The 14,712-nt window shown below is 43.5% G+C and overlaps 1 protein-coding gene across 1 annotated transcript; it reads right to left on the reverse strand.

Moving 5' to 3' along the window:
- Window positions 1-1,205: 1,205 nt before the first annotated feature.
- LOC100019329 (trichohyalin) lies at window positions 1,206-12,895 on the reverse strand. The gene is made up of 3 exons (XM_056819434.1): window positions 12,853-12,895; window positions 10,521-10,685; window positions 1,206-8,133 (listed from the first exon to the last, which is right to left on the reverse strand). The coding sequence occupies exons 2-3, from the start codon at window positions 10,656-10,658 to the stop codon at window positions 2,311-2,313; spliced, it is 5,961 nt and encodes a 1,986-aa protein (XP_056675412.1). The 5' UTR covers window positions 10,659-10,685; window positions 12,853-12,895; the 3' UTR covers window positions 1,206-2,310.
- Window positions 12,896-14,712: the final 1,817 nt, after the last annotated feature.

The following is a 14,712-nucleotide window of genomic DNA, read 5'->3' on the forward strand; positions in this document are numbered from 1 at the left end:
TTCCCTAAAAAACACTATGTTTGCTTAGAGTACCATTTAACCCAATGATCATCGTTTAAATTGGGAGAGTAACAGACAACCTTAGAAAAGTGCTTTTTAAAATTTCCTTGCCACTGATTGAAGATTCAAACCTTTGGAGATCTATTAAACTTTTAGCTAGATGTCAGTAGGCATCACAACAGTAGTATTAAGGATAAAGGGTAAACTGTGGTTAATCAGAATAGATAGGCTCCAATATAATATAGGTAATTGGAAAGCCAAATTTGTGGAGCTAAGAAAAAGTTAATCCTACACAGATAAATGGCTTGGAAAGTAAAAGAGGGTTAAAAAAATTTGGATGTGTGTTTCACTTTTATGTTCTAAGATCAAGTGCTTAGTCCAGTAATAAGGAACATGCAGACCTTCATGATCCTCAGGGAAACTTTTTTTTTTACATGATAATTTAAAGAGTATGCTTAATGGAGGCATCTGAGTATGGTAACTGGAGAAAGTGAGCTTTGAAACCAGAAAAAACTTAGTTAAAATCCCATCTGTGACACATAGTGGCTGAGCCCCAGGGAAAATTATTTAACCTCTTAGTGTTCCAGGCAACTCTCTAGGACTAGAAATTATAGAAAAGGTGCTGACTTGCATCAGTAGTGGTTATTTCCAAACCCCAGAGTCCCTTGTACCAGTGAAGTCCCTGGCCACGTTGCTAAATGAACACAACTAGAATGCAATTTGGAAGATTCCATAGTAAAATCCTGTATCAATAGGCAGCTGTGATTGTAGATGACACTCATTTGAGGGTCAGTTGAGGCTAAAGGCACTTGTCCTAGAACCAAGTAGAGTTTAATTCATGGTGAACAGATGCCCCCCCAAATCATTATATTGTTTTTTGTTCTTGATCACTAAAATAAAAAATCTTGTTAAATGTGAAGGTATGAACAAATTTTTGATTGCTGCTCACTTTTATGTTGGGGGAATATTGGGGGGATGGGGAAGATGTGATTGCTTTCTCACATTGTGAATTTAATTTGTGCTATCCATGAAAAGCTGGCCTGACCAGAACTCTCCTTTGGGTAGTTTCTTTTGGATTTCTGATAAGAAATGATTCTTGCCAAATATAATGAAAGTTTAGTGATTTAGTTAATGTATGTATTTATGTCAGTTTCCAGTCCTTGTGTTTGGAGCCGCATAGATGAAAGAGGAAAAAGGAAGTAAAGTAATTGCCAACTATTTATTAATTGTTTTCCATAGCCCAATTATTTCAACAAGAATGTCCCCAAGGTAGTATCAATTAGCCTCAAAGGGTTATGGGCTGATGAGTCTTCACATAGGGCCTAAGGGTACCTGCACAGTCATTCACACATTTCCCCCCTACACATTCTCCTTTCCCAACACACTTCTCCTAATTAACTCTGGCAGGCTCCAGGTACCAGTCACTAAGGTATGATCTTCAGAATTCTCTGAGTTGGTTTCATGTCCAGCTGAAATCCACAGAGGTGCTAAGATCTACAACCTTATCAAGGACTAGGGGAAAGAATCAAGCACTACAGACTATACTAGACATCTACTACATATATATATATTTTTTAATTTTGAGTTGTGGAGTTTTTAAAGAAACACTTTGATTTTGCCTCAAGACCATGTCTGTAGTCTTTTCAGTTTTTTTTTGAGGAACAACTCTAAATCCAAATCTCTTTATGAGAATCCAAATTAAACTTAATTTTAAAACAACATTTATTCCTCCATCATGTGCTGCCTTCTCAAGTGGACTGTCTAAAATTGGCCTCCCCATTAAATGATTGTTGCAATATATTTGCAAAAGAGCAAAAATGAAGCCATAGGACTACAATGGGGGTGACTGCCACGAAAGAAGGGAGGTAAGGTTGAGATAAAGCTGAATTTTATTTGTTTTTGGAGAAATCTCAAATTGCACATACTTTGGAAACTGACACCTCTTCCAGCCGAATTGTAGTATACAAAGAGGAACCACAGGTTTGGATTCTCATATTAGCTCTGACATCAGTTGAACAAATCAGTGCCCCCCGAAGTTCTACTTGTTTCTTGATGAACCCCACATCTGCATCAATGAATGAAGGCATTCTGTAGTAAGAGTTTCGAGAAATACTGAAGAAAGAAGGTAAGTGAAAAAAAGAGAACTGAAGATTTTTTTGAGGAACCCTCCCCCCACCCAACTTATTTAGACAGAAAAGAGTTTTCCCATAACCAAAAAGAACTTGCGTTTGATCAATCACTGGGTACACGGTGTTTTCCACTTCCTGTTGTCTGAAACTTTGGTAAGTGATAGGACTCTGAGAGCTCCATCTATGGACAATATTGGGACCTCTGTTCTTGAATATATTCATACAGTGGGCTAGAACGGACAATTGGCTTAGAAATTTGACGTGAGCTAAATTCCTGGGCCTGTCTACGATTCTTGTCTTCTTCCCTGGACTGCCTGTCTCGGAGCTGGACCCTTTGAGAGTCGAACTCTTGACCATAACGCTGCCCTTCTCGCTCTTGTCTGCGGAGCTGTTCTTCACGGAATTTTCTGTCCCGTTCTTGACGGCGTTTCTGTTCTTGCTCTCGCTCCTGTCTACGAAGCTGTTCTTCTTCACGGAATTTTCTCTCCCGTTCTTGTTCTAGCTCCTGTCTACGGAACTGCTCTTCTTCGTGGAATTTCTTTTCCCGTTCCTGACGGCGCCTCTGTTCCTGTTCTCTTTCTTGTCTGCGGAACTGCTCTTCACGGAATTTTCTCTCGCGTTCCTGCTCTAGCTCTTGTCTACGGAGCTGTTCTTCTTCCCGGAGTTTCCTCTCGCGTTCCTGGAACCTCTGTTCTTGTTCTCTCTCCTGTCTACGGAACTGCTCTTCACGAAATTTCCTCTCCTGTTCCTGACGCCGCCTCTGTTCTTGCTCTAGCTCCTGTCTACGGAACTGCTCTTCTTCACGGAGTTTCCTCTCCCGTTCCTGGAGCCTCTGTTCTTGTTCTCTCTCCTGTCTTCGGAACTGCTCTTCTTCACGGAATTTTCTCTCGCGTTCCTGTTCCAGCTCCTGCCTGCGGAGCTGTTTTTCTTCACGGAATTTCCTCTCGAGTTCCTGTTCTCTCTCCTGTCTGCGGAACTGTTCTTCCTGGAGCCTCTGTACTTGCTCTCTCTCTTGTCTGCGTAGCTGTTCTTCTTCACGGAATTTTCTCTCTAGTTCCTGGAGCCTCTGTTCTTGTTCTCTCTCCAGTTGGCGGAGCTGTTTTTCTTCACGGAATTTCCTCTCTGGTTCTTGACCTCTTCGTTGCTCCTCTCTCCTCACCTCCTGTCTTTTTTCCTCTCGGATGAACTGTTCCTGGTCCCTCATCTTCTCTCGTTCTTGCCGAAGCCTCTGTTCTTCCTCCTCTTCCTGCTGGAGGAGCTGTTCATTCTCTGGTAATCTCCGGTCTTGCTCACGGCGCCGTCTTTGCTCCTGCCCCTCCCTATAGAGCTGTTCTTCCTCACGGAATTTCCTGTCTTGCTCTAGACGCCGTCTTTTTTCTTCTTCCACCGCTTGCTGAAGGCTTTGCTCTCGCTCTCCGAATTTTCTGTCTCGTAGTTCCTGCCTGAGTCTCTCTTCTTGTTCTTCCTCCCTCAACTGCTCTTCCCGGAGGAATGCCCCTTCTCGTTTTTGACGGCGTCTCTGCTCTTGCTCTCGTTCTTGGCGGCGGAGCTGCTCTTCCTGGCGAACTTTTCTGTCTCGTTCTTGCCGTTGTCTCAATTCCTGTTCTTGCTCCTGCCTGAGGAACTGCTCTTCCTCTCTTTCCTTTCTGCGTCTCTGTTCTTCTTGTAGCTGACGGAGTATAGGCTCTTCATCCTGTAATTGCCTGTCCCGGGGCTCCTGGAAGCGTCGTTCCTTACGGTATTGCCTGCCTTGCTCTTGAGGGTAGAACTCCTCTTCCTCCTGCGCTTTACGGTCTCTGGCCTGGAGGAGTGCTTTCCTTCCCTCTTGGTTCAGTCTGCGGAACTCCTGCTCCTCCCGTAACTTCCTGTCTCTTCTCTGACGAAGCTTTTTCGCTTCTTCATATTCCTCTTGTTCCTTTCTGAGCAATTGTTCTTCGTCTCGGAATTTCCTGTCTTGCTCCTGACGGCGCTTCCTTTCTTGTTCTCTTTCTTGTCCGAGCCTTTGTTCTTCTTCCTGGAATAGCCTGCCTCTTTCTTGGCGATGTTGCTTTTCAGCCTCTAGTTCCTGCCGGTACTGCTGTTCTTTCTCCTCATCCAGATAGAACTGTCTGTCCTGCATGGGACGGGATTTCTCGTACCTGACTGGTCTGTCCAGATCTCTGAAACCATATTCATCTTCATCGTCTACTGCAGGCCAGTCTCGAACTTGAGAATCTTCTTGCTCCCAGTCCCTCTGTTCATCCTCCCTGCGTTTGGAGTAAAGCCTTCTGTTACGGGCTTCATTTTCCTTTTGGGGTTGCCACTGCCATTTCAGACGTCGGCTCTGGGTTTCTTCACGGAGTTGCCGGTCACTCTCCTGCTCCAGGAACTCTTCCTCCTCAGGATATTGTCTGTCTCTCTCCTCCTGGCGCCTCCTCTTAGCTAGCTCTTCACGTCTCTTTTCTACCTCCTGCTCCAGGCGTTGCAGCTGTTCTTCCTCCTCCTGGAGCTGTTCTTCCTCCCGGTACTTCCTGTTGCGCTGCTCCCGGAGCCTCTTCTCCTCTGGCGCCAGGCGCTGGAGCTGTTCTTCTTCCTCCTGGAGCTGTTCTTTCTCAGGATACTGTCTGTCCCTCTGCTCCTGGCGCCTCCTCTTCTTGAGCTCCTCTCGTCTCTTTTCTATCTCCTGCTCCAGGCGTTGGAGCTGTTCTTCTTCCTCCTGGAGCTTCTCTTCATCACGATACTGTCTGTCTCTCTGCTCCTGGCGCCTTCTCTTAGCTAGCTCTTCACGTCTCTTTTCGACTTCCTGCTCCAGGCGCTGGAGTTGTTCTTCTTCCTCCTGGAGCTTCTCTTCACCACGATACTGTCTGTCTCTCTGCTCCTGGCGCCTCCTCTTCTCGAGCTCCTCTCGTCTCTTTTCTACCTCCTGCTCCAGGCGTTGGAGCTGTTCTTCTTCCCTCTGGAGCTTCTCTTCACCACGATACTGTCTGTCTCTCTGCTCCTGGCGCCTCCTCTTCTCGAGCTCCTCTCGTCTCTTTTCTATCTCCTGCTCCAGGCGCTGGAGCTGTTCTTCTTCCTCCTGGAGCTTCTCTTCACCACGGGATTGTCTTTCTCTCTGCTCCTGGCGCCTCCTCTTAGCTAGCTCTTCACGTCTCTTTTCGACTTCCTGCTCCAGGCGCTGGAGTTCTTCTTCCTCCTGGAGCTTCTCTTCCCCACGGTACTGTCTGTCTCTCTGCTCCTGGCGCCTTCTCTTAGCTAGCTCTTCACGTTTCTTTTCTACCTCCTGCTCCAGGCGTTGGAGCTGTTCTTCTTCCTCCTGGAGCTTCTCTTCACCACGGTATTGTCTTTCTCTCTGCTCCTGGCGCCTCCTCTTCTCGAGCTCCTCACGTCTCTTTTCTACCTCCTGCTCCAGGCGCTGGAGCTGTTCTTCTTCCCTCTGGAGCTTCTCTTCACCACGGTATTGTCTTTCTCTCTGCTCCTGGCGCCTCCTCTTCTCAAGCTCCTCTCGTTTCTTTTCTACCTCCTGCTCTAGACGCTGGAGCTGTTCTTCTTCCTCCTGGAGCTGTTCTTTCTCAGGATACTGTCTGTCTCTTTGCTCCTGGCGCCTCCTCTTCTCGAGCTCCTCTAGTTTGTTTTCTAGTTCTTGCTCCAGGCGCTGGAGCTGTTTTTCTTCCTCCTGGAGCTGTTCTTCCTCCCGGTATTGTCTGTCTCTCTGCTCCTGGCGCCTCCTCTTCTCGAGCTCCTCACGTCTCTTTTCTACCTCCTGCTCCAGGCGCTGGAGCTGTTCTTCTTCCTCCTGGAGCTTCTCTTCACCACGATACTGTCTGTCTCTCTGCTCCTGGCGCCTCCTCTTCTCGAGCTCCTCACGTCTCTTTTCTACCTCCTGCTCCAGGCGCTGGAGCTGTTCTTCTTCCTCCTGGAGCTTCTCTTCACCACGGTATTGTCTTTCTCTCTGCTCCTGGCGCCTCCTTTTCTCGAGCTCCTCTCGTCTCTTTTCTACCTCCTGCTCCAGGCGCTGGAGCTGTTCTTCTTCCCTCTGGAGCTTCTCTTCACCACGGTATTGTCTTTCTCTCTGCTCCTGGCGCCTCCTCTTCTCGAGCTCCTCTCGTCTCTTTTCTACCTCCTGCTCCAGGCGCTGGATCTGCTCTTCTTCCTCCCGGAGCTGTTCTTTCTCAGGATACTGTCTGTCTCTTTGCTGCTGGCGCCTCCTCTTCTCAAGCTCCTCTAGTTTGTTTTCTAGCTCTTGCTCCAGGCGCTGGAGCTGTTCTTCCTCCTGGAGCTGTTCTTCCTCTCGGTATTGTCTTTCTCTCTGCTCCTGGCGCCTCCTCTTCTCAAGCTCCTCTCGTTTCTTTTCTAGCTCCTGCTCCAGGCGCTGGAGCTGTTCTTCCTCCTGCTGCAACTCTTCTTCCTCTTTCCGCTGCCTCTCTAGTTGCTCCCGACGTTTGCGCTCTTGCTGCTGCTCTGAGGGCTTGGCATAGAGCCTGTTTCGGCGTCTCTCGGTCTCTTCTTCTGGCAGCCACTGGATTTTGAGATCCCGGCCCAACTCCTCCTCTTGGAGCTGCCTACCACGGATCTGTTGCCGGGGAATCTGCTCCTCTTCAAGTAGCTGCCTTGCCCGTTCCTCCTGGAAGCTGTCGTCCAGGTCTCCATCCCGCAAACGTCTGAATCTATCTTGCTGTTGCAATGCTTCTTCCTCGCGCAGCTGCCTCTCTCTCTCCTGCCTTTGCCTTTTCTCCTCTCTCTCCTGGCGCCGTCGGAGTTGCTCTTCCTCCTGCTCTAGCCGTTCTTCCTCCCGATACAGCTGCTCCTGGGGCCTCCTCCTCTCTAGTTGCTGCAGCTCGCGCTCCTCTTCCTCTCTCAGTTGTCTCTCTCGCTGCACCCGACGACGTTCTCGCTCTTGCTGCTGCTCTGAGGGCTTGGCATAGAGCCTGTTTCGGCGTCTCTCGGTCTCTTCTTCTGGCAGCCACTGAATTTTGAGATCCCGGCGTCTCTCCTCCTCTTGGAGCTGCCTATCGCGGATCTGTCGCCGGCGAATCTGCTCCTCTTCACGTAACTGCCTTGCCCGCTCCTCTTGGAAGCTGTCTTCAAAGTCCTCATCCCTCAGGCGGCCGAATCTGTCCTGCCGCTGCAAAGCCTCTTCCTCCAGCAGCTGCCTCTCTCGCTCTTGCTGCCGCCTTCTCTCTTCTTCTCTCTGCTGTCGGAGGCTCGACTCTTCCTCCAGGAATTGTCTCTCCTGCCTACGGGGCTTGGAGTACACTTTGTTTTGACGTCCTTCAACTTCTCTCTCTAGTTGCCACTGCAGTCGGAGGCTGCGGCTCTCACCCTTCTCGCGGACCTTTCTTTCCTCTTGCCGTCTTAGCTGCTGCTCTTCCTCCAAGCTCTGGTCTGCACGCTCCTGCAGGCTCTCTTCCTGGCGCTCTCTCTGCTGCTCCCTTCGTTGCCTCTCCTGCTCCTGTCTTTTGTACCCTTCTGCCGACTCTTGTCTTTGTTCGCGGCGGCGACGCTCTTGTTCCAGCTCCTGTCTCTGTCTCTGTTCTTCTTCCCGGATCTGCCTCTCTTTCTGCCTCTCCTTCCTGGGTCTTTGAAGCTGCTCGTCCTCCAGACTCTGCCTCTCGCGCTCCTGGAGTCGCCTTTCCTGTTCTTGTCGCTGCAGCTGCTCTTCCTCAGAGGCGCTCTGCCTAACTCGCTCTTGGCGCTGCCTCTCGAAAAGCGAGCGCGCGTCACTGCGCTGCCTCTCACGCTCTTGTTGTTCAGCTTGCTGCAGTTCTTCTTCTTCTTGGAGTTGCCTCTCCCGGGTGTCGCGCCTCCTCTGGTTTTCCTCTCGCAAGAAATCTTGAGATCTTTCCCTCTTTTCCTCTAGCTTAACCCGTCTCTTTCCTTCGTTCCCGGTGGCCTGGCTAAGCGCATAATAACAAGCTTGGGCTACTTTGAACAATAGCAAGAGAAACTCATTGAAATCAACAACCCCGTTACAATCTCGATCTAGTAGTTGCAGGACCAGATCCACGGTCTGAGGGTCATGTGGTCTCTGTAGAAAAAGAAAGGCAAAAGGGGAAAAAAAATTAAATCTAGTACAGATTAATGGATTCCAAGAATGGCACGATAACTTTTAATCACCCATGTATGTTTTGGGCGGTCTTATCAGCCAAGAGACATTCATTTTCAAGCAATATGAAAATCACTTAGAAGATCTGGCATCAAATTCCACCTTTGATGTTCACAACTTGTTTGACTATATGTGAGTCACTTAATCTTCTCTGTAAAATAAGGAAGCTGGACCAGGTGGATTCTGAGGTCTTTTGTAGATCTAGATCTATGGATCCTATGTACCCCTACTTCTGTTGCTTATTAACTACGTGACCTTGGACAAGTTATTTGAACTCTAAACCTAATTTTTCTCAACTCTAAAATGAGAGGGTTGGGAGGTTCCTTGCAGCTTTACCTCTGTGAATCAATATTGCAAGCCTCGTTGCCTCTCTGTAAGGTGAGCATTTTATTTTAAAGTCCACAGACACTGGAGATTGCATGTTATATCTAGTATTCATTTATCTACCTTCCTGTCTGTCTGTCTACTTATTTTTTCAGAGTAACTTGGGGATGATTTTTAGACCCAAAAAACTCCATTTTTATTGATGCTGAGAATAAGACTGCATTTATCTTCCAGGACAAGTTGGGGACTAGAATTTGTGAAACAGTTTGCAGGTGCCACAAAGATCTGATATAGTAATGAATAGATAAAAAAAAGGCTAGTTTTCATAATTAAAAAGAGAATCTCCTTTAGCATAGAACAAAACAGTTATTATAGTATAGTTATTCTGGAAAAGAAACATAGATAAGCTGAAGAGTTAGGAAGAAGACTTGCAAATTCCCTCCACAATCAACATTGTTTTTCTACCTTTGGAAGTGTTATTTAAAACCATTGTCAACTTCCTATAAAAGATCCATTTGCATCATAGTCAAGAGGGGGAGTATAAGGTAATGGATATGAAATTTGACTCTAAATAAGGAAGACCAAGGTTCAGGAGCCATCTCTGATACATATTGGTGATATAGGGAACTTATAGTTTCAGAGGTGACAATCTGCATTGGTAGAGAGAGTGAACTCACCTGAGAGTTCCTAATGTTAATGAAATTATAGTTGCACTCCCTCTCCTATCATTTAATCTTCATACCTATGAATATTGTCTTTTGGGCATTTTGACTGCATTGTTAAATATTGTTAAGAGTTAAGCCCAAGAAAAAATTTTATAACAAATATCTCCAAAAGAGGACTATTTTCTTAAAGATATAAAGAACTAAATCAAATGTATAAGAATACAAATCATTCCCCAATTGACAAATGGCCAAAGGATATGACTAAGAAGTTTTCAGATGAAGAAATAAAAGTTATCAATAATCATACAAAAATGTTCTAAGTCCATCTTGATTAGAGAAATATAAATTAAAACAACTCTGAGGTACCACCTCGTACTTATCAGGTTGACCAATATGAAAGTATAGGAAAATGATAAATGTTGGAGGGAATGTGGCAAAATTGGGACACTAATGCATTGCTGATGGAGCTGTGAACTGATCTAACCATTCTGGAGGGCAATTTGGAACTATGCCTAAAGGGCTATAAAACAATGCATAACTTTTGATCCAGTAATACCTTTACTAGGTCTGTATTCCATAGAGATTTAAAAAATGGGAGAGGACCTACTTGCACAAAAATATCTATATCTATATATTTATATATAAAACATTTCCCTTTTTGTGGTGGCAAAGAATTAGAAATTAAAGGGTTATCCATCAGTTGGATGTGGCTGAACAAATTGTGGTGTATGATGGTGATGGAATACTATTGTGCTGTAAAGGAATTATGAACAGACTGATTTCAGAAAGAACTGGAAAGACCTCTATGGACTGATACAGATGGAAATAAGGAGAACCAGGAAATAATTGTACATAGTAACAGCAATATTGTGGAATGATCAACTGTGATAGACTTAGCTGTTATTGACAATGCAATGATCCAGGACACTCCTGAGGGACTTATGACAAAGAACACTATCTACCTCCAGAGAAAAAACTGTTTGGAATCAGATACAAATGAAAGCATATGATTTTTCAATTGTTTATTTTGGTTTGTGTTTTAGGGGTTTGGTTTTATAAGATTACTCACAAAAATGAACAACATAGAAATAAATTTGATCATATAACTTAGAAAAATTGTGTGGAAATTTGTTTTTACATGTAATCGGTGAAATACATAAAGCTAAACATGAGGACATTTTAATAAAAAGAGTTAATTCCAGAAAAAATCCTTGAATTATTCTAGACCTATACCACAGCAAAATTTCAAGATACTTCTAATTTATTTCTTTAAGCTATCCAAGAAGAAATTACATTTCCCAGAATCAAGAAAGTTCTTACCCGGAGGATATCACCAAACTCCCTCTGGAGAAGATTCTTCAGAGCTTTTTTGCTCAGTGCTGTTCCATCACAATCACTTTTTGCATATTGATTGTAAACTTCAACAATATTAACGATGCTTTTCAGTAGCTGAGGCATTTTTTTTCCCTGCAAATTTAAGTAAACCTAGAACAAAACAGGACAATCATGGAATGGCTGGGCTTGAATCAAAGTCTATTTCTCTACTTTTAATCAGGTTTCACTTCCACTGGCAGATAGTATCCATTCTAGGAGTTTCTTTCTGAACAATTACACTAATTCATATACTAAGAACTAGTTTTCTACTATCATCTTCAAAAGCATTTCCTATATCAATACTGTCTTTAGAAAAGAAAGCAGAAAAAGTAATAACTGTTGTAAGAGGAAGCATGACATAGTGGATAGAGTACTGAACTGGAAGTCAAGAAGACTTGGGTTCAGGGGGCAGCTGGGTAGCTAAGTGGATTGAGAGCCAGGCCTAGAGATGGGAGATTCTAGGTTCAAATCTGGCCTCAGACACTACCCAGCTGTGTGACCCTGGGCAAGTCACTTAACCCCCATTGCCTAGCCCTTACCACACTTCTGTCTTGGAATCAATACACAGTATTGATTCCAAGACAGAAGGTAAGGGTTTAAAAAAAAAAAGAAGACTTGGGTTCAAATACTGACTCAGCTGCTTTCTAGCTGTGTAACTTCTCTGTGTCTCAACTTCTTCAGCCTTTCCAGCTCTACATCTATTACATAATGTTATTAACATAGTACTTTGAAGGTATATGAAGCACTATATATATGCGTATGTCCATGTATATACATATATCCACACATATACATCTTGGAAAACAGTAAAGAAGTGAGCAAAGAGTAGGGTAGGTGGAAGGACATTGGATTTTGAGTCCCAAGATGTGGGCTTAAATCCTGGCTTTGCCATTAAATTTCCCCTTGACTTTGGACAAATAACTTTATCTCTATGGGATACCAGTTTCCTTATCTAGCAAATGAGACTAAATGATCTCCAAGGTACTCTCTAGGTCCAAGTCCTATGAACCTGCAATCATCTTTACGTTGACTTGCAGTCAACTCTTTTTGTGCAACTTTTGATAAATTTACATAATGTATCCTTCATTAGTAACAACTTAAAAGATCAGACAAAGAAATAAGATGACCACTTTGGACCTCAGTTTCCTCATCTATAAAATGAGAAGATTGGATTTAATAACCCCTAAAATTCATTTCACTTCCCCATCTATGATTCTCTGGTAGGAATGTTAAACCAGCCTAGCTTGTTGTTCATAGCCTAGTCCCTCTAAAAGTGAGCCAAGGAGGGAGGTAAAAGCTATAGGTCAAATGGTTAGAAGCCATCACAGAGTCACAATTTTAATGTAACAGTACTATACATTCATACATGAAACACACATGTATATATGACATGTATACATACATGACATGTGTATATGTACATACACAGAAATTAGACCAATCTATAGAGAAGCCCAAAGTCAAACCTACAAGTTACCAATTGCAACCATGTAATACCACCATTAAATATTGTTCTTTCCAAATATTAAAGTCAGTACCTAATGCTACAACTGCTAGGTAGATATCTAGCTTAAGCTATCCCAATTTAACTGAAGAAGAAATGTTATACAAGTTAAATCAGTTTCCCTGTGAAAAAACCACATGTAAGACCTTCCTTGGGAGGGCAACATTATGAAGACTGACCAGATACTTTGAACAGAACTGATCTTTTGTTTAACTTTTATTACACATAAATAAGCCACTTGAATCTCACTGATGTAGCAGAATCACCCCTTCCCCAAAGTGAACCTGTCAAGGCTTAGGCAGAAGCAGAGTTCTATTAAAACACTCCATCTGTCAATTAGTGGCTATATTTTTTCCTTGAGTTACCTATTCTCTGTGTCATAATCGACCTCTGAAAACCATCGCTATTTCAGCTGAAGAAAACAAGGAAACACACCGAAGATAATGACAGCATGAGATGCAGTTGTTGTACAGGGTGTCCCCAAAGTCCTGGGACAAGTTTTTAAGCTTAAAGCTGCCCTAAAACTTTGGGGACACTCTATGTAATAACCTTGAAGAAGACAGAGCTAAAATAGAATGCTCGCTATGACCTAGCTTTCAAATACCTTAACTTCCAAATGTTGCAAAGACATCTAGAGATTAGAAGTCTCTGAAAAAGGATCACTCCTCAGACTCCCTCAAAAACTTTCCAAATGCCCAAATCCCTATAGACATCTCCTCTGGCTCAAAATAAAGCATCATTAGGAAGAACGAGATCCCGTAGAATGGGACTTACCCACTTCACTAGAGGAAGAAGTCAAGTGCTCGTTGGCGAGGCTGGCAAGGGTACTGAGCATAGAAGAGCAGGGCCTTTTATAAGGGTTTTAATTGTGCCCTAGAGAGCCACTTAGGAAGAAACACCCACTCTGTGGGATGGCCTGATTCATTTCCAACCAAGCCCAGATCCACCTCTATCTACATGAATGGTGTGTTTATCTCACTTACATGCTCATGTAGCTATTTAGCATGGGGGTACATAGCCCCTGCATGGCACCTTGGGCACTGGCTCCACCTTACCCAGAGTGTGTGAGGGGGGGAAAATGGAAGGGATGGGAGTGGGAGTTGGAAGACACTTGGGGAGAAGTTCTGATTTTCTTTAGTTGTGAATAGTTTCTTTATCTCAATTTACTTGTCTGAGGAGATGCTTTACAAAGCATTTACAAACTATCGAACTTCACTTTGGCCAAATTATTGGAGGAAGTGACGAAAGTTAATCTCGTACTTTGACATAGGACTGAATAGCTTGACTTGATTTCCCCATGTAAAATGACAATTATTGATCTGCAATGATTCTATGCTAAATGCATAGGTGATGAGAAGTGAGTTTATATGTAATTTATAGTATGTATATACACAAATGCAAATACATATGTACATACATGTACACACATACATACATAATCCAAAATGCATAGGTGATGAGAAGTGAGTTTATATGTAATTTATAGTATGTATATACACAAATGCAAATACATATGTACATACATGTACACACATACATACATAATCCAGATTCTTTTCCAAAAGGAACTCATGGAAGAACATTCCAACTTTGTATTTCTGAGTCATCTCTACTAGAATCCTTGACCTTCCTTTAAAGCACACTTCAGGTACATAATGTATTATTTCCTTAATGTAGTCTTTCCTACCCCCCCTAGTTATTAGTGTTCTCCCTCTTGAAATGACTTTGTATATGATTGGTATTTATTTTATGTATGTGCCTGCTGCATTCCTCCTAGGAGAAGGTAGGCTCCTAGAGGTCAGGGATTTTTAAATTATTTGTACCCCCAGCATCAAATACAGTGCCTTGTGCCTGGTGGGTGGTCAAATGCTTATTGAACTGAGTTAAAATCGGATTTCGTGTAGGTGATTGCCTTCTTATAGCAATGGCAAGGCTATATATATTTTGAAGGAGATCCTATATATGTATATAAACTGAAAAATATATATTTTTATATAAATACATTATATACATGTGCACATATAAAGTATGTATATACAAACTAAAATATCTACAAACAGAACTCGAATTTGGTTCGTCATTCCAATTTTGGAATTACCACGTGAAAATGAAGCTTAATTTTTCTTATCTCATTAGCATATGAATGCCTGTGGGAGAACAAACTTGGTGTAATGCATTACTACAGAGATAGTCATCCTACTGGACCTCAGTTGCTAATGGTTATGACACCTAAGCACTTTAGTCTGCTGCTCTCCTAAGAGACTCATTAAGCTAATAGGTCATACCTCCCCATTATATCCGTCAAGACTTTCTCAACATGGGCTGGGATTTGTAATTTGAAATGCTGTTTTATTGTAAAGAAATGGATTTTATTTTTCTTCGTCAGTACTTCCTCCCCCTTCATGTTAGAGCCTCTGAAGCATTGGGGTACAAGAACTTTATGGAGACCATTAAATGATTCAGCTATCCTACTACAGATCACTTCCTCCCTTTGTCCTGTAGAAGACACTGATGTTATAAATGGTTGAGGATGTCAATGAGATCTTGGAGTGGATGGCCTTTGGAGATCCACTACCTCAGGACTTGAAATGTAGTTTTTGTGTTTAAATTGGTCACAATGGCACAAACTTTAGT

Source organism: Monodelphis domestica, chromosome 2 (genome assembly GCF_027887165.1).
Source record: "Monodelphis domestica isolate mMonDom1 chromosome 2, mMonDom1.pri, whole genome shotgun sequence".
In the NCBI taxonomy this organism is placed as follows: Eukaryota; Metazoa; Chordata; class Mammalia; order Didelphimorphia; family Didelphidae; genus Monodelphis; species Monodelphis domestica.